General features: G+C 39.4%; 1 protein-coding gene across 4 annotated transcripts in view; it reads left to right on the top strand.

The window, feature by feature from the left end:
- The window catches only part of MYO1B (myosin IB), a 202736-nt gene that overhangs the window by 147343 nt on the left and 37105 nt on the right, over window positions 1-18288 (top strand). For all 4 annotated transcript variants that reach the window (XM_064286882.1, XM_064286880.1, XM_064286881.1 and 1 more), the window contains exons 12-14: window positions 5874-5960; window positions 6607-6672; window positions 17688-17792. In XM_064286882.1, the coding sequence (XP_064142952.1) occupies window positions 5874-5960; window positions 6607-6672; window positions 17688-17792 (258 nt within the window). The remainder of the gene's footprint in view (window positions 1-5873; window positions 5961-6606; window positions 6673-17687; window positions 17793-18288) is intronic.

The following is an 18288-nucleotide window of genomic DNA, read 5'->3' as shown; positions in this document are numbered from 1 at the left end:
CATTTCCAAAGTAAGCAAGTTGAAGTCTCAACAGATGGAGGGAGTATAAGACTGGCTTGGACAGAGGTGATGGCAGAAGCAGTAATTTAGGAGGGTGGGCAGATAACAGTTACAACTGGACTGTAAGTCAGGTGACCTGGTCCCAGCTCTGCCAGTTACAAGCAGTTGTGACCTTGGGTTCTGTAGGAAAATTCTGTTAGCCCCATTGTCTCATTTGTAAAATAAAGATGTTGACCATTTATCTCATTTCCCAGTCCAGAAACTCGGAAATGATTCTCAATCCTTTTCCCTTCCTTGACAGCCAGTCAGTGACCAATTCATATCTGTGCCATTTACAGCTCTCCTACCTGTCACCTTCTCTCAACCCTCCTACTGATGTTTTAGTCAGGTCCTTGACATCTCTCAAAATGGCCTAATTGGCCTCCTTATCTTTGATATTATACTCCCTCCATCTGTTGAGACTTCAACTCGCTTACTTTGGAAATGTTACCAGGTGGGACCAAGTGCTGGAGAAGGACCTCATGTTTGGTAAGGTGGAGGACCAGCGAAGGTGAGGGAAATCCTCAAAGAGATGGATTGACACAGTAGCCACAATAGTGGACTCAAACATACCAGTGCCATGAAGATGGCACAGTGTTGGGCAACACTTTGTTTTCTTATACATAAGGTTGCCTTGAGTTAAAGCTGTTAACAACAGCGACTAACCTTCCATATTCTACTCCCTCTGTCCTCAACACTGTGGTCAGTGCAGTCTTTCTAAGACACAAATGTGAGCTACTTTCTTCTCTTTTAAAAATTCAGTGTCCACACTCCTCTTTGTAGTTCAAATTAAATGGACCACACTCCTCTTTGTAGTTCAAATTAAATGGACCAATGTTTGGATCTGGTCTGGAATTAAATGACTAATTCAGGAATTTTCCCACTCAGCCCTATTTTGTTTATCCAATTTTAGTCTCTTGTCTCATCCTCCATGTAACTAACCTTAAACATTTGTAAGACATTGTGGTGGAGCTGGACGACATCTCTCTTTCTTATTAATATAAGAATGCCTACACGTCTTTACTTTCTTTCAACATTGGCTTCTTATTTTAGATGAGTCTTTTCGGCTGTGGAAAATACTGAAACTTTATGTATATGTAAATTTGGTTTGTAGCAATCCTTTTCCAGTTGTAACTGTTATCTGCCCACCCTCCTAAATTACTGCTTCTGCCATCACCTCTGTCCAAGCCAGTCTTATTCTTTCAAAGTCAGATGGCCAGCGACTGACTTAATCAAGAATATTTTGCCGAGACCCTGCTCAAACGAGCCCCTGTTTAGGCCATTACTGGGGAGAGAAGGGCTTAAAGAAAACTTCATGGAGAAGATGGTTTCTGAGCCAGCCTTGAAGGATGGGGCAAGGGGCATTTCAAAAAGAGAAAACAGAATAACCAAGTTTGCAGTATATATAAGGAAAAGGATTGATCCAGCTTGGCTGCAGCTATAGATATAAGAAAAGGATGCGAAAGAATGTGGCTGGAAAGGTGACGTTTGGGGTTAGAGTGGGACAGAAGTGTCATCAAGCTTGATGCATCAGAATTACTGGCAGGGCTTGTCAAACAGCTCACGCTCCAAGCTTAGAGTGTTTCATTCAGTGGGTCTAGGGAGGAGCCGAATAATCTGCATTTCAACCATTTAGAGGTGGAGCTGCTGCTGCTGGTTTGGGGACTACACTTTGAGATCACCCTCATTTTCAGTAGCCCCTGGGAGTTAAGTATCTAACGATGTGATGAAAAAGCCTGTGTTGTAGGCCCTTTAGGAATACCCATATTTTTTTTTTTCTTGTTTTATTCTGCATTTTACTCTCGCTTTTAATAATCTTCTACAGAAACCAGGCCCAGGTACTTTTTACTTTATAAGCTTATTGAGTCACCTTGTGTCACTGAGTAAAAATTTCCACATTTTCTTGAACCTGTGATGTAAAAGGATTTGGCTTGCAGCTGTCAATTAGTCAGCGTCTTAATCAAGCCAATTTTTTTTAAGTGTAGTTAGTGTTCAGAGTAAGTTCTGCTGACCTTATCGTGTTGCCTAGAAGGTTTTGATTCCAGTGAGAAGTGATTTCTTTTAAGTTTTCCTCATACCTTCAATTCTTGGGCCCCACTGTCATCTTTATTGCGCCATGCCTGATTTTCCCTGAGGCATTTTAGATCTTTCCCCAGATATGATGGCTAATATTGAAATAAGGGAAACTCAAGACCGGTTTATTATTGAGCTTCTACCACTTGCTGTGTCACTGGCTTTCAGGGCCACCTGTAATCTGACCTACACTGCTTATCTCAGTTTATTCCCTGCTAGTTCTCTAAATTCTAGACTTAGTTTTACCTGGTGCTTTTGCCCCTGCTTGCCCCACATCCCACATGCCTTTGCTCCTTCCTTCTGCCTGTTTAAATGGCCCTCACCTGACTGAATGTCATCCAAGAAGCCTTTCTTGATTATGTACCACCAGTTGCCCTGAAGTAGATTTCGACTCACGGTGACCCCGTGTGTGTCACAGTGAAACTGCACTCCATAGGGTTTCCATGACCAGTTTTCCACAAGTAGATCACCAGGCCTTTTCCCGGAAGCACCTCTGTGTGGACTCAAACCTCCTACCTTTTGGCTTAGCAGCTGAGCTCAGCAACCATTTGTACCTCCCGGGGACTCTTTTGATTACATAACCCCAAACCAAACCAAACCCACAGCCATTGAGTTGATTCCAACTCATAGCGATCCCATAGGGTTTCCAAAGCTATAAATCTCTGTGAAAGCAGACTGCCACTTCTTTCTCCCATGGAGCCGCTGGTGGTTTCAAACTTCTAACCTTCGGTTAGCTGTCAGTCGCTTTAACCACTGCACACCACCAGGGCTCTCTGGTTCTCCCTTTTCAGAACTCCTCTTTCTCCTACTGTTTGGCATGGGCCCCTGCTTGTTTCACTCGTATTAGCTAAATCTCCCCAGCTGCAGTGTAAGCTCCTGGAGGGTGAGTTCCATGTTGGATGCATCTTCTGTATCTCCACCTTGCCTAACACTCTCTGGAGCAGATTCTGCCTGGAATTTTCTCAGGGAGCTTCATTTGAAAAAACAGAAAAATAAAAAAACCAAATCCATCGCTACCCAATAGATTCTGACTCACAGTGACCCCATGCAGCTGCAGAAATGCATGGCCTTCTCATATCGTCCTTAGAATCTGAGGTGGTAGCTCAGCAGCACTTGGCGCCTTCCCTCATTCCTGCACACTTTATTAGGGATTCTTAAGTGGGAACAGAAATCCCTGCCCTGTTGCTTTATAGGATATTATTGTGGAGATCATTGTTGTTGTTTGCCATTGAGTTGTTTCCATCTCATAGTGACCCCATGTGACAGAGTAGAATTGTCCCGTAGTGTTTTCTAGGCTGTAATCTTTACAAGAACAGGTCACCAGGTCTTTTCTCCTGAGGAGCGTCTGGTGGGTTCAAACCACTGAACTTTTTGGTTAGCAGCCAAGCACTTAACTACCACGCCACGAGGGCTCCTTAGCGTAAATCAGAAGTCAGGGATGGATAATTGACCATACATGGGGTGAGCTAAGAGCTCAATTACACATGCTTTATTTGGTTAAAGGGTGGGTTTTTTCATTTAGTTTTGTTGATTTGTTTTTTAATTTTGGATTCGGGTACCTTTAGCCTGGAATGCATCCAGCAGCCCCTCCAGGTCCCACCACTTCTCACTCATTTCTATCAGACAGTCTTTGGAAACTTTTTAGCTTGCAACCCCTGGAATAAATATTTGTTTGAGTGAAGCAAAGAGAATTAATAAGGCTGCAAATACACACATTAAAAAATATAAAGCCGCTTGCCAGAATAAGCTGTTACTCTTAATTCATTTGCATACTGAAATGGTGGCTTGTTTAAAGCAGGTAGCACAGAACTAAATACACTGGAGAACGTTAAGATGAAAAAGTATCTGTGTGCAAATACATGGTGTTTTGAGATAACTTGAATTTACAAGAAGAAAAGAGAAAGGATTAAGAAAGAATTATACGGGACCATGAAGGAAAGGATACTTCAAAAATCATAATATAAATAAATCTGTAGACCTACTAGGGCTCCTGGGTGGCACAAGCAGTTTGTGATTGGCTGCTAACCCAAAGGTTGGCAGTTTGAACCCACCCAGCAGTATGGTAGAAGAAAGTCCTGGCAGTCTGCTACTGTAAAGATTACAGCCAAGGAAACCCTATGGAGCAGGTTTAGTCTGTAAACACATGGGGCTGCCATGAGTCTGAATCAACTTGACAGCAATGAACTATATACTTACTGTGTGCCCAGCACCATTCTAATCATTTACCCATACTACTCACTGTATTTTTGCAAAAATAACGTGTGCCTTCCACGTTTGCTTGCCAACTGCGTCCTCCGCCCGCGAGGTATTTTCATATTGCTGTAGAAAAAATTTTAGAATAGCACGCTTAAAAATATACCTCTCGGGGAGGGTGCAGTTGGCAAACATAGAAGGCACACGCTATTTGCCAAAAAAATACGGTATTTTAAGAAGAAAAGGTATTAGAGAAAGCGTATGCATGTAAAATTATATTTTGGCTTCTTTATATTATATTTTGCATGTATTTTCTACTGTTGAATCATCCACCCACCCCTTTCTTTAAACAGCATTGTACAAAAAGATTGTTTTTGCCAACTTCTGGGCATATTTTTCGAACCCTGATTGGAGTAGCTCTCAGAGGCTTAGTGAGGAAGATTTGAGACTAGCTCAGAAGTGTCAGGTGAAGGGAAAAGGTGCACTCTTTTCAGCTACAATATGTTGCCAAGGAATTGAGTGTGTTATTAAAATTGCTACACTTCATTTAGGAGGAAATGCAGAGGGGGGAAACCCCAACATAACCGAACAAGTTGTGCTCTTCATAAAATAAAAATGTAATAGTTTGTTTTTACAGAACATCCAACTTTCTACTTAAGCAACAAAATACGCACTTACAGCCAAAGTGTTAAAAACAGCAGCAAAACCTCTAACTGGCCTCTCCCTAGGCCAGTTCCTTCCTTGGCGCCAGGCCGCCCCAGGAGGGCTGTGTGAGACGTGTCAGTAGTACCTCCCCGCTGTGCACTCTGAGCACCCAGGACACTTAAGGGCTCTGACGGTCTCCCCACCAAACCTAACTTTCTCCAGTCTTTTGATTCTAAGTCAGGGTCATAGAGACACCTTCCTCTTCTTTGTCAAGTCGCTCCGAATGGTGTTAAAGTAAATAAATAAACAAAAGGATTTTATTTTTATTATACAAGTTTAAAAACTCATCATGGAAGATTTTTTTAAATATTAAAAAGGTTGAACGAAGAAAAAAATTACACATCCCCTCAGTCAAAACCATTTTAATGTATTTTCTTTCCTATGTGTAGGGGCTTTACAAAAAAAAAAAAAAGTAGTTGCCATTGTCCTAATTATATAGTTTCTTTTTATTTTCACATAATACAACATAAGCATTTTCTATTTCATCATCTGATAACGGTATTACATCCTTTTCAGTGAGTGTTTATTTATTCTGCTGTCACCCTATTGTTGGATTTCTAAAGTGCCCCCAGATTTTCTTTGTTACATTAACACTGAGATGAATATTTTTGTGGAGAAAGCTTTTGCAATATTTAGAATTGGTTTCCTAAAATGAGAAAAAGTATAAAATAACCGAGTATAAACAGTTCAGCTGATTTTTTTAAGGGCTTGCCTATTCATTCAAAGCATAATAAAAACTGGTTCTGAAAAGAAATCTGAAATAAAACAGCTTTAAATATTGTTTAAAGTGTCTTTATAATTTCATTGAAATTAAGTATTGTGGTAATTGTGGGTGTTGAGTTTCTTTTTTTCTTTTTCAATAGGCTTACTATGCCCGTGATGCTCTGGCTAAAAACCTCTACAGCAGGTTGTTTTCATGGCTGGTAAATCGAATCAATGAAAGCATTAAGGTACCGATTCTCTATAATAAAATAAATTGGTTGTAATAAATGATATTTACAGTATAAACATTGTTGAAGAACATCTGATTTTATAATCAGAAAAATGATAACCATTTATGACAATGTTTCTTTAAAAAGAATTTACCTTGCCTAGGCTTGAAATTTGTCAAAGATTTTGTTTATTGCATTTTGCCAGGTGTTATAAATACCTCACAGGTTGAATAGTCTAATGCAGTTTGCAGAGTTACTCCATTGTGAATCAGCATCCCAGCTCCTGGTCCTACCTTGTCTACTAAACAGCTGTATGTAGTTGGCTGATAAAATCACTTTACCACTGTAGGTGCTAATATGTTCTTCAGTAAAATGAGAGTATTGGCCAGATTGATTTTGAAAGACTCCACGTATTATAAGATACAGAGACCTGTTTTTATAATTGCACCACTAGTGCTTTCTTTAAATAACTCACTTATTACTAAAGCTTCTGGGACATTCCATACCAATATGTCTCTCATCAGTTAAAAAGAAAACCTACAATTATTCTCTTGGTAAAGAAACACAATTAAGTTATAGTACATGACTACATTCCTTGGTTTGCTTTGTTTACTGTTGTATTTCATGCCTAAATCAACCAGTTAATTTGAAACTTTTTTTAAAGGCACAAACAAAAGTGAGAAAGAAGGTCATGGGTGTTTTGGACATTTATGGCTTTGAAATTTTTGAGGTAAGTTTTTTTTTGTTTGTTTTTCTTGGGTAGTACTGTTATTAAAGTGAAACATTTGGAAATTAAATCATATATTCTATAGGTAGCATGGAAACCCTGGTGGTGTAGTGGTTAAGTGCTACGGCTGCTTAACCAAAGGGTCAGCAGTTCGAATCCACCAGGTGCTCCTTGGAAACTCTATGGGGCAGTTCTACTCCGTCCTGTAGGGTCGCTATGAGTTGGAATCGACTCGACTGGGTTTGGTTTGGTTTGGTTATAGGTAGCATTTATCGGAAATAACTATAATTTGGAATTTACAAATAACTTTTGTGAAAATGTAACAAAATTTGGTTGTGTGTGTGTGTGTTTTCAGTGCCAAGTGCCAACATTTTGGAGATAGTGACATTTCAAAAGAACTTCTTGTATCCGTACTTGCAAGTTCAAAAGTCTTACTGTGAAATTCTAATTTGCCATGTAGACACTATGCCTATAGTATTTGTTTGTAGATTGTTTGGAAAGTGAGGCAGGTTGATTCCGTGAAGAAAGCCAGAAATGGGGGACGAGATGCTAGTCATGGGCAGACCATAACTGGTTACTTCATCTCTCTGAGACACGGAGACTGAGGGAGGAAGGGTCTGAATTAGATGATTGGTAGAGTTTCATACAAGAAGCCCTGGTGGCACAGTGATTAGGCGCTTGGATGCTGATAGAAAGGTCAGTGGCTCAAACCCACAAGCCGCTCCATGGGGAGAAAGATGTGGTAGTCTGCTCCCATCAAGATTTACAGCCCTGGAAGCTCCATGGGGGCAGTTCTAGTCTGTCCTGTAGAGTCTCTGTGAGTCAGAATTGACTTGTTGGGAGCGGGTCTGGTTTTTGGTTTTGGTAGGGTCTCATCTTGCTGTGATCTTACACTATGAATTCTGCTGTGAAGGTTGAAATAATTTCTGCCAAAGTTCACCATGAATTTTTTAAAGACTCCATGCCTGCCACAAATTAAGTACTTAAATCATATATTAAAATTTCCTGTACCCTTGCCAACTTTGACATTTAGGAGGACCCTTTAAAATACTCTCACTTTTAGGAGTGGTATTTTAGTTGGTGTCAGGAAGTAACGAATAGGTCAGGCTCTTCCTTTCTTCCTATTATTGACTTGTGAATTCTTTTAAATACTATGCCCTCCACAGACTGACCACCCAAAGAATAACATATTCCAAGAAATCAGTTCACAGAATCACAGAAAGACTTAAGCTGGCCAAGGCTGAGGCTCTTCAAGTTAGCCTCTGCTCAGCGTCAGAACATGCCCTTCAGCTAAACCTGGCTTTTCTAACAAATGCCTTTTTCCTATAACACTCATTTTTTGTGATAATACAGTCCCCCTGCTTGATCATGTTCAGTATTTAATAACTAAAAAAAAAAAAATAACTAGCAGTGAATAATTACTGAGGGCTAACTATATGTAAGCACTGTGGTGTTCCGTGTATTGTCGAATTTAATTTTCACAACTTCATAAAGTAGCTGTTATTATTTCCATTTTAGAGGTAAGGAAGATGAGGCTTTAAATGGTCAAGGAACTCCCGCCAAGGTTACACAGCTACTTAGTGAGAGACTCAGGACCTAAACCCCAAGCCTCCTGATATTTTCTTTTCTTACCTACTAGGGTTGAGGCCAGGGTCATTCCCTTATCTTTCTCCTCAAACCTACAGAGTTCTCAATATGTGACCAAATGCTGTGATAAGCCTCTGACTCCCTATTTCTCTTCCATTGTAATCGTTACAAGCTCCAAACCAGTGTTGGGAGCCTTCCCAGTGCTGCTGTCCGCCATGGTTTACCTAGAACACTGCCCTTCAGCACATCTGCTTGCATTTAGTGCCCCTTTAGCAGACTCTGCAAAGGAAAACCCCAAGTTACTTGGTATAAGAGTAGAATTCAAGGTTTATGATGCAGGAGGATTGCTTGAATATACTCACAAATCGCTGTGCCAAAATTAATTTCTTTCTAGCAAGACCTTAGGTCACTGTCCTTAAGTGGGCTGAATGTCAAAGTCATTCTTTACTCCTGGCAGGGAAAATGGTTTCCTACCTGGCACATTGCTGATCTAAATTTAAGTGGTTTTGATGAGCAGGGCAGATTGTAAGCAGAGATTTCCTTAGAAAGTTTGAAGAAAAAGACACAATTCTGTGATATTTCTGAAATCAAAGAAACCAGAACTGATTTGTTTTGGCTTTTATTTGCCAGAAAGGGATTTATTGATCATTGTGCCAGTGGGCGGGGGTTAATGTTACATCACAATATGTGGGAAGTGTTTTTCATAGCATAATGGGGCTATGATGGGACATCAGCTTACCTTCATATTCTAGTATGTGCTATATCTAATGAGCCGTGGAGAGAGAGACCCTCACGTCACCCATAGGGAACTGAGTTGTATACGTCATGTAAAGTTTGACCGTGTATGAGTGATGGTATTTATTGAGTGACTAATATGAGCCAGATACCAGTGGTAAACAGAACAAAGATGTTCTTTGCCCATGTGGGCAAAGCCTTGGCCCTCAGAATGAGAACCTTTTGTCTGCTGAGGATACATCCCATCTGGTAGGACGGTGATTCCAGTGTGCAGTCCAGGTTACTGCCGACTGCTCTAGTAGACAATTTCCAGAGTGAACTGTTTGACCTCTGCACGAAATGCCATCATGAAACATCCAGTCTCACCTACCTACTGTTCTTTTTTACAGTGTAATCCTTGGCGCTCTAACAGTCAAAAACCAAACAGGTTACGTTTTTACTCTCTTTAAAGAGCATTTTTAGCCAAGACCAAATCCAGTCAGTCATGTCTGTAGCAAATCTTATGTTGGCTATAAAATCATTAAGAGTTAATTTTCCTTCTCCATGCAGCACATGTTTTCTTTATGTTCCTTGAGAGCATTAAGATTTGTTTTTCATTCTAATTAATTGTCTCTGCATTTTCCTATCTAAACCTTCTTAGATTAATCTCGCAAACATCTTTATATTTAATAACTTGTGTCCTAATATATTTCTGAGGTGTCAGAAATTTGGTTAGGCATTTTTGGATATTTTTGCATGTTTTTCGGTACAGAACTAGAAAAATTATTTTTTCTTTATAATTTATTCACACACGCATACACCCTAGATGCCATCCCACGTTTTCCGAATTCTCAGCAAAATGAGAACACATGGAAATGCCAGGAAGCCCACAGTGTTCAACACTAGGAAACCAGATAATTAAGGACTTAAAAGTACCACAAGCTAAAGTACAAGGGGTAAGGATGTGACTTAGGAAGATGTATTCAGAATTCATGTCAATGTAAAAATGAAAATTTCCATGGTATTTTCCACCCCAGTGAAAACAAACTAATAGAATAAGATAAAATTCTGCCTTTGATGTTCAGTGATGTTCAGAAAGTGACTGAGGAATTAAGAATTCTGCCTTTAGAGATTCCCTGGGCATTACTTTAAAATTAGACAGTAAAGGTCCAGAACATTTTTTTTTTTTTTAATGCTCTGATTCAGCCTCATGATCCCACTGACAGTTCCCATGAAGTGGTTTTCAGCTGAGCTGGTGGAAACCTTTCATTCACTCTAGTCCCTCTCTGGACGGGGAGGGAAACTGGTGCATTCAGTCCTGGGGTGATGACACATGAATGGCTGCAACACATTCCCATACCAGCTGGGTGAATAAGCTCTGCCTTGCTGGCCACATGTGATCTGCTGTCAGTTGAGAAAACAGATTAGCAGAACATTGATACCAAAAATACAGTGAATTAAAACTCATACACGAAAAATAATCTGGTCATAAAATTTATGGAATATAAGTCCAGCTTTCCAGAGGAAGAACAAATGCTAGGCTTTAAAAATGAATAAATAAATTGAAAAGTAAGCTGAACAATCTAAGTTAATTTTTTTTTTTTAAGTCTTTATCTGATAGATATTAAAATAGGTAGTTTACTGAGAAAATGTAACCATTAGTGTTCTGGAGACCAAAGCATGATAGCAAAGGCTGAATATTTCATTTTAATACATTTGAGTTGGCTTCCTATAACCAAACCACTAGTTATTTGGAACTCTTAACTCCTTGCTCATTTTACCCTTATGAGTCTCATTTAAAGCAAACCATATATAATAAGAGCATGATAGGCCAGATGCAATAATTGTTCCAAATAAAACAATAGTTGGGCAAGAGTCAGTGTAACAGTCTACGTGAGCCATGACCTCATCTACTTTGAGACCAGAAAAACTAGATGATGCCCAGTTACTACCACTGACTATTTTAGTCAGGGTCACAATAGATGGTCCCGGATAGAATGGGAGAAAAATGTGGAGCAGAAGTCAAATTCTTACTGAGTTAAAAAAAGAAGCCAGACAATCTGCAACAGTAGAGAACAGAGGACTCCCTGAGACTATTGTCCTGAGACACTTCTTAAACCTAGAACCAAGCCCATCCGCTAACATCATCTTTTAGCAAAATAGCAGAGTGGCACACAAAATAAAGGGTATTACCCATAAGATCGAATCCTTACTTAAAAACTACCAATGTGAGACCAAAAGGTCAGCAGTCACTCAGAAGCAAAGATGAGAAGACAAGGGGCAGAGAAACTAAAGTACTGGAAAGGGAACAAGCTGAATATAATTAGAGAATGTTGACACATTATAATGTAACTAATGTCACTGAACAGTTTGTGTGGCAATTGTCAAATGGGAGCCTTGCTATGTAAACTTACACAACAGACTCAACAAAATGTTATTTAAAAAAAAAAAGTCAATGTCACATGTTAAGTTTATCTCATGATTATAGCGTTTGTTTTCTAAATTGTTTTTAAAATAAAATTGATTTGGCTTACAGGCAACACACACTTTCTGTTTGTTTCTCTGTAGCCTTCAGTTTTGTCCCTCATGTGCTAGTGAGGAAGGAGACAATTTAAAGTACATATAAAAATTAAATGTGAGAATTAACGCCCTGGTGGCGCAAATGGCTAATTGCTCGGCTGCTAACAAAAGGTCATCGGTTTGAAACTACCCAGCTGCTTCATGGGAGAAAAAAAAAAAGTAATGATACTATGCTCAAAACCCTGTAAATTTTATGTAAATGTACTATTTCATTTATTATGCAAGAGACATCATTATATGTAAAATATGGAACCCTGCCTACCTTGTTGAGGCCTGTGGCTCAGTGGGTAAGCACTTAGCTGCTTACCAAAAGGTCGTTGCTTCGAACTCATGAACTGTGCCATGGGAGAAATATGTGGCAGTCTGGTTCTGTAAAGATTACAGCCTTGAAAACCCTATGGGGCAGTTCTGCTCTGTCCTGTAAGGATGCTATGAGTTGGAATTGACTCAACAGCAATGGGTACGGGCCCACCTTGTTATTTGCAAAATTTGACCTCAAATGAAATGCATAATTAACAGTACTTTTTGTTCCAATAAGTTATGATCTATGTGTTTGAACTGCCCTGCTGTTCCCTACGCATATTATTCCCTACAAACTCCTTCCTATCCCACCATCCTCCAGACAGAGGGGGTAGAGCTGCCGCCTCTAATTTACCATCTGTCAATGTTTATTGTTTTTAAAGAGTATAAGATACCTCCTCTCCTCCCAACACCCCGCCTCCCCCCCAAAAAAATCTACAGGCCTTAAGGAGTACAAGATACCATTAGAGGAATCCTCTATTGCCAAGGAGAATATAAAAACGTAGCAATAACACAGTATTTTTTTTTCCTTTTTTTATAGTTGTCCTTTAGATGCAAGTTTACAGAAAAACTAGTTTCTCGTTAAACATTGAGTATACGTATTGTTTTATGACATTGGTTAACCCCACGACATGTCAGCACTCTCCCTTCTCAACCTTGGGTTCCCTATTACCAGCTTTCCTGTCCTTGCCTGCCTTCTAGTCCTTTCCACTGGGCTGGTGTGCCCCTTTAGTCTCATTTTGTTTTATGCGCCTGTCCAATCTTTGAATAAGCTGGTATTTTTGATACATCTTTCAAAGTCATTCCATGTGGAAGGTTCATGATTTATACTTAGGAGTATAAACTAACAATGAGCTGTATTAGAAGTATGGTTTTCTGTTTTTTTGAAGGAAACTCAAGAATTTTTGAAGGAAGCCCTAGGGTTTTAAATTTGAGTATATTATATACTTCTAAATAAAGTAAGTGCTCACTCTCCCAATTTACAGTTGGTAAATAAGTATGAAATTGTGTAGAACCCAGACACCTGACTCTTTTACCTGTGTTCTCTAGAACAGTCTGGGTGGTGATGGTATCGTCTGAGTGTCATTCGAGGGGACTATATAATGGAAACTCCTGGATGTACTTGTTTGAAGATGCTCCCACAAGTTTTAGTTTTATTGTTCAGCCTTTGGGGATAAATGTGGGTTAGACAGTAGAAAAAAATTCCGTGCTTGAAAAATGGGTAGAAAACTGGAGAGAGAGGAAATGAGTCATGCCGAGAGCAAGCTCCTGCCCACTTCCTCTTTGGAGACTTTGATTCATGAGACTGACACATGGGAGAAGTGCTGGCTGAGAGACACACAGCTCTTGAGGTATCCAAAGAGGTATCCAATGTAACATTGCTCTAGGACCTTCATTCATATTAATGAGATTGTTTCTATACTCAATTTAGCTATTTTATAAAAGGGAAAGGGACCCACATTGAAAAACCAGTATCACTTAATGCCTGTATAAATTGGGAAATATAGTTATATGCTGGACTTAACATAAGTTGCAGCTATTACTAGAAAAATAGGGTGTTCCTTAATTTCCTGCAAATTATTTATTTCTTAATTTTTTTATATTATTTTTAAAGATTTGTGAAACCCCATTTCCCCCCAAAATTGGACATCAACAACTGTCTTGGGTTGAATTATGTCACCCTAAAAAATGTGTGTATTAATTTGGCTGGGCCATGATTCCCAGTATTGTGTGGTTGTCCTCCCTTTTGTGATTGTAATTTTATGTTAAAGAGGATTAGAGTGGGATTGTAACACCCTTACTAAGGTTACTAAGGTCACATCCCTGATCCAATGTAAAAAGGGAGTTTCTCTGGGGTGTGGCCTGCACCACCTTTTATCTTACAAGAGATAAAAGGAAAGGGAAACAAGCGAAGAGTTGGGGGACCTCATACCACCAAGAAAACAGTGCCTGGAGCAGAGTACGTCCTTTGGACCCAGGGTCCCTATGCAGAGAAGCTCCTAGTCCATGGGAAGATTGATGAAAAGGCTGACAGAGAGAGAAAAAGTCTTCCCCTAGATTTGGACTTCTAGCCTGCTAGACTGTGAGAAAATAAATTTCTCTTTGTTAGAGCCATCTACTTGTGGTATTTCTGTTATAGCAGCACTAGATGACTAAGACAACTTAAACTGAGATCACAAAGAAAAGTATGGTTTTAGTCTTCAGTTTTGGCAACCATTATTGCCCCGACGATACATGACATGTTTTGGAGACTGCGTAGGTGTGTTTGCAATAGATGCTGAGATATTTTTATTGGGAAACAAGTTGATGCATTGATAGTTGTGCTATTCTAGTTTTGTTTGTTTATTTTTTAACCAGCAGAATAAGGTGAGAGAGTCATGTTTTTGTTCTTAGGCCATCTCCAGAAGAATACTGTTCTTACCACTTGGTTGGTTTGTTTTGGAAGGGAAGGCTCAGCACAGTGTAATTCAGGGGTGGGCCACTGTGGTGGGGAATGGGAGCTGCTTCTGGATCTTGTGGAATCTCTTCACTGTTTCGGTGACCCATCAGTTGACTGTTTTCTTTGAGTGGATATGGCCCTTGGGTGTGTGTTATACACATTTTATTTTTCTTGTGAATTTAAAATGAAAAGTATGAGATTCTGAAGCCTTAGGGCTTAAGCAATTATATGGCATATCATTGTGTCAGTCAAGTTGTTTTTATGCTGTATAGCTCTAACCTTGCTGAACCACAGTTCAGACACTCCATGTAGGTATTGTGGTCCTGTCGTTGGAATTGATTGGTCACGTGTCGTGATCTAAAATTTTATGCCAATCAAATGTACAGCCCCAATGTTAAAACCAGTCATTTGCAAAAATGAATGACAATAATGTTTACTTTTAGAGGTTCATTGCTAATTAAGAACTGACTGTATTTTGTGTAATCTCCCTTTTTTGCACCAGAATGCAGTAAGTATGAACTGTTTGCAGTGCCGGTCTTTTGCATGCTCCTGTGTTAACAGCTTCTCCAGCTGTGTGAGTTTTGCAATAAATGGCTGTTGATTAACTGTGTGGATATGAAATACAGAATTCATACAGCAATTTTTAAAAGTTGAGGGCAAATTTAATTGAGCTCTGACTTCATTACTTAATTCTGTTGTAATTGTGAAGCTTTGCCTCTGGTTTCTAATCTGCTTGTGTGTATTTCATAGTCCTGTTTTAGAAGTGTGCTGCTCCAGTCTATTCGTGGCCATAGAACGTGTTGAAGGGCGATAGTTGCTCTCTTCTTCCTCCTTCTCACTAGTCACCACTTGAAGATTTAGCATAATTTCGTTTTAATAGGTCCATGAGTACAGACTTGATAAATAACAGAAAAGATGTACTTGGAATCTAAAGCAAACCAAAGATCTGCTCATATAAACCACTGAAATTTTAATTATATGTCTTCTGTTTGTGGTAGTCACTATGCGTTGGAATCGACTTGATGGCACCTAACAACAACAACAACATTTATGGTGGTGTTATATGAGGAGAACATATTTTACTGAACCAAATTTGTCTTGTATGAATGACTTTATGCTGATGGTAGTAATAATACGGCATCTATACCAGACTGACTTTAGTTGCTCATCAAAATTGTCAGGTGCTGAGAATTGGTGCATATGGTTTTCAAAAATCTGTGTGAAAATGAATACTGGGGAATACACTTTATATCTAAGAGTGTATTTGTTGAAAAGTTTCCCCTTAAGTAAGAACATTCAGGTTTTTAAAAAAAACAACTTTTATCCTAGACTAAATTTAGCATTAACAAGATCAGTCAGTAATAGTGTGTCTATGCCATTTATGATTTAGAGTTAAAAATATCTTCTAATCAGTTCATCGCTGGTGGCGAAAAAGCCTTACTCGACTTCCAAGAAAGAATATGATCAGATGCTGTATCGTAAGTGCTATTTTAAAATTTGTCCTAGTTAGGACCAAAGTTGACTTTTCTGTCAACTTTTAAAAAGCTCTATGACTTTTTTCCTTTCATCATTTACAGAGGCAAAGAGCAATGGTGGTGCAACAGTTAAGCACTCCTACTAACCAAAAAGTTGGTGGTTTGAAGCCACCCAGCTGCTCCATGGGAAGAAGACCTGATGGTCCGTTCCTGTAAAGACTATAGCTAAGAAACAACTATGGGGTGGTTCTACTCTGTCATGAGGGTCACTATGAGTTGGAAATCAACTCAATGGTACCTAATAACAACATTTACAGAGGGATTTGAAGGCTAGTTGCTCTGTGTGTATTCACAGGAAGCAAAGAGCTTCAATTCTGCCATTACCTGTGAGCACTCATAGCTCATTAGACCTAGCCTGGCCATAGGACGTGTTGAAGGACAATAGTTGCTCTCTTCCTTCTCCTTCTCACTAGTTGCCACTTGAAGATTTAGCATAATTTCGTTTTAAAAGCTCCATGGGCACAGACTTGATAAATAACAGAAAAGATGTACTCAGAATCTAAAGCAAACCAAAGATCTGCTCATATAAATCACTGAAATTGTCACTAAACCCAAAACCCAGTGCCGTCGAGTCGATTCCGACTCCTAGTGACCCTATAGGACAGAGTAGAACTGCCCCATAGAGTTTCCAAGGAGCACCGGCTGGATTCGAACTGCTGACCCTTTTGTTAGCAGCCATAGCACTTAACCACTACGCCACCAGGTCTTCAATTTGTGGTAGTCGCTATGGGTTGGAACCAACTCGATGGCACCTAACAACAACAACATTTGTGGTAGTGGGAGAACAGTCAAGTTTCCCCTGCTCCCATTGCAAAGAAGGGAAATAGAGGTGAAACTAGCTTCAATTTTACTGCTGTATGTTCCTGAGAAATGTGTTTTTGGTGAAGCGTATTCATTCAACAGATGTGCATTTTATGCTCTTAATACATTCAGCAATACGTGTAGTTCTGCAGACTATTCAGAAATAATTTAGGCTTGAATCTTCCATCAGAGTTCACAGGAGATAAGCTAATAAAAAAAACCTAATAGGAAGGAGAAACTGCTGAGTTTTATAAGGGTGATAAAATATTGTACTGAGAAGAGAGAGATTGCTTCTAGCTAGGAGATGATTTTGATGGGCTAATTCCTTTTGTTCTCCATTTTGTGGGAACATCATTCATTCTCTGATCAAATACATATGGAGTAGTTAGTCAATGCTAGGTGCTGTGCAAAGCATGGAAGTACAGCAGTTAACAGAGACACGGTCAGTCATTGTTGTTAAGGAGTATGTAGTCTAGTGAGACAAATGAATTTGAAACTAATCAATATACACGTACACATATGTACACACTTACATGCATATAATGTGATGTTTGAGAAGTACATGGGATCGCCATGAGTTGGAATTGACTCTATGTCAACTAACGACAACAACTGGTACGTAAGAGTCATAATGGAGGATCTGGCCCCGGATGTGGGGAATAAGCGATCAGCTCAGGGAAGGTTTTTTTGAGCTCTAAAGTTTTACCTGAGATCAGAGAAATTGGGTGACAGATGGTGAATCTCCCTGTTTACTTTCTGACCTCCAGGAGAAAATGTACAGGTTTTTAAAACCATGTGTGGGATGCATCGCTGTCAACTTAAAATCTTCATCCTTCACGTACTGCATACTTTGTATGTACTTCATTCATTCACGTCTTCATGGATCATTTCTCAAGTGCCTGTGATGTGCAAGCCCCTGTCCTGGGAGCTTTGTGCTGGGCCACCGTTAAATCTGAAATACAGTGTGTGCTATTTCTCCTGGATTGAGATGCCAAAGGATCGTTGTTAGCAGCCAGCGAATGGCACGGTTTATAAAGCTTTTGTATTTTTCCTCCATGCAGGACAACAGCTTTGAGCAATTCATTATTAATTATTGTAATGAAAAGCTGCAACAAATCTTCATTGAACTGACTCTTAAAGAAGAGCAGGAGGAATATATACGGGAGGTAATGTTCAAGTACTTTTAAAAAATGTTCTTCTTTTGTACTCATAAATTCTGGATTCCCAAAACTATAAACACCACCTTGAAATCACCTATATTGAAGCTTAGCCACATTGTATCTTTTAAAAATATATTTGGTATGACATTTAAGCTAACTGGGGATTTTCTTTGCTCCTGTGCGCCTAGTGCCAGAACGATGCCTAGCACATAGTAGGTACACAATAAGTAACAGTTGATTGACTCTGGTCTGATTGGATTCCAATGTAATGATGTAAAATCATAGTTAAGAAAATAGCCTGGACAAACAACCATGGCACATTCGTACAATGGAATACCACTGAGCAATTAAAGCAACTAACAGTTGATACCCACGACAATGTGGATGAATCTCAAATGCGTTATGCTAGGTGAATGAAGCCAGACTCAAAAGGCTACAAATTGTAGGGTTGCATTTATAAGTTATTATGGGAAAGGCAAAGCTGTAGAGACAGAGCAGTCAT

This window comes from Loxodonta africana, chromosome 6 (genome assembly GCF_030014295.1).
Source record: "Loxodonta africana isolate mLoxAfr1 chromosome 6, mLoxAfr1.hap2, whole genome shotgun sequence".
NCBI lineage: Eukaryota > Metazoa > Chordata > Mammalia > Proboscidea > Elephantidae > Loxodonta > Loxodonta africana.
This window is presented reverse-complemented; position numbering and strand designations above follow the sequence as displayed.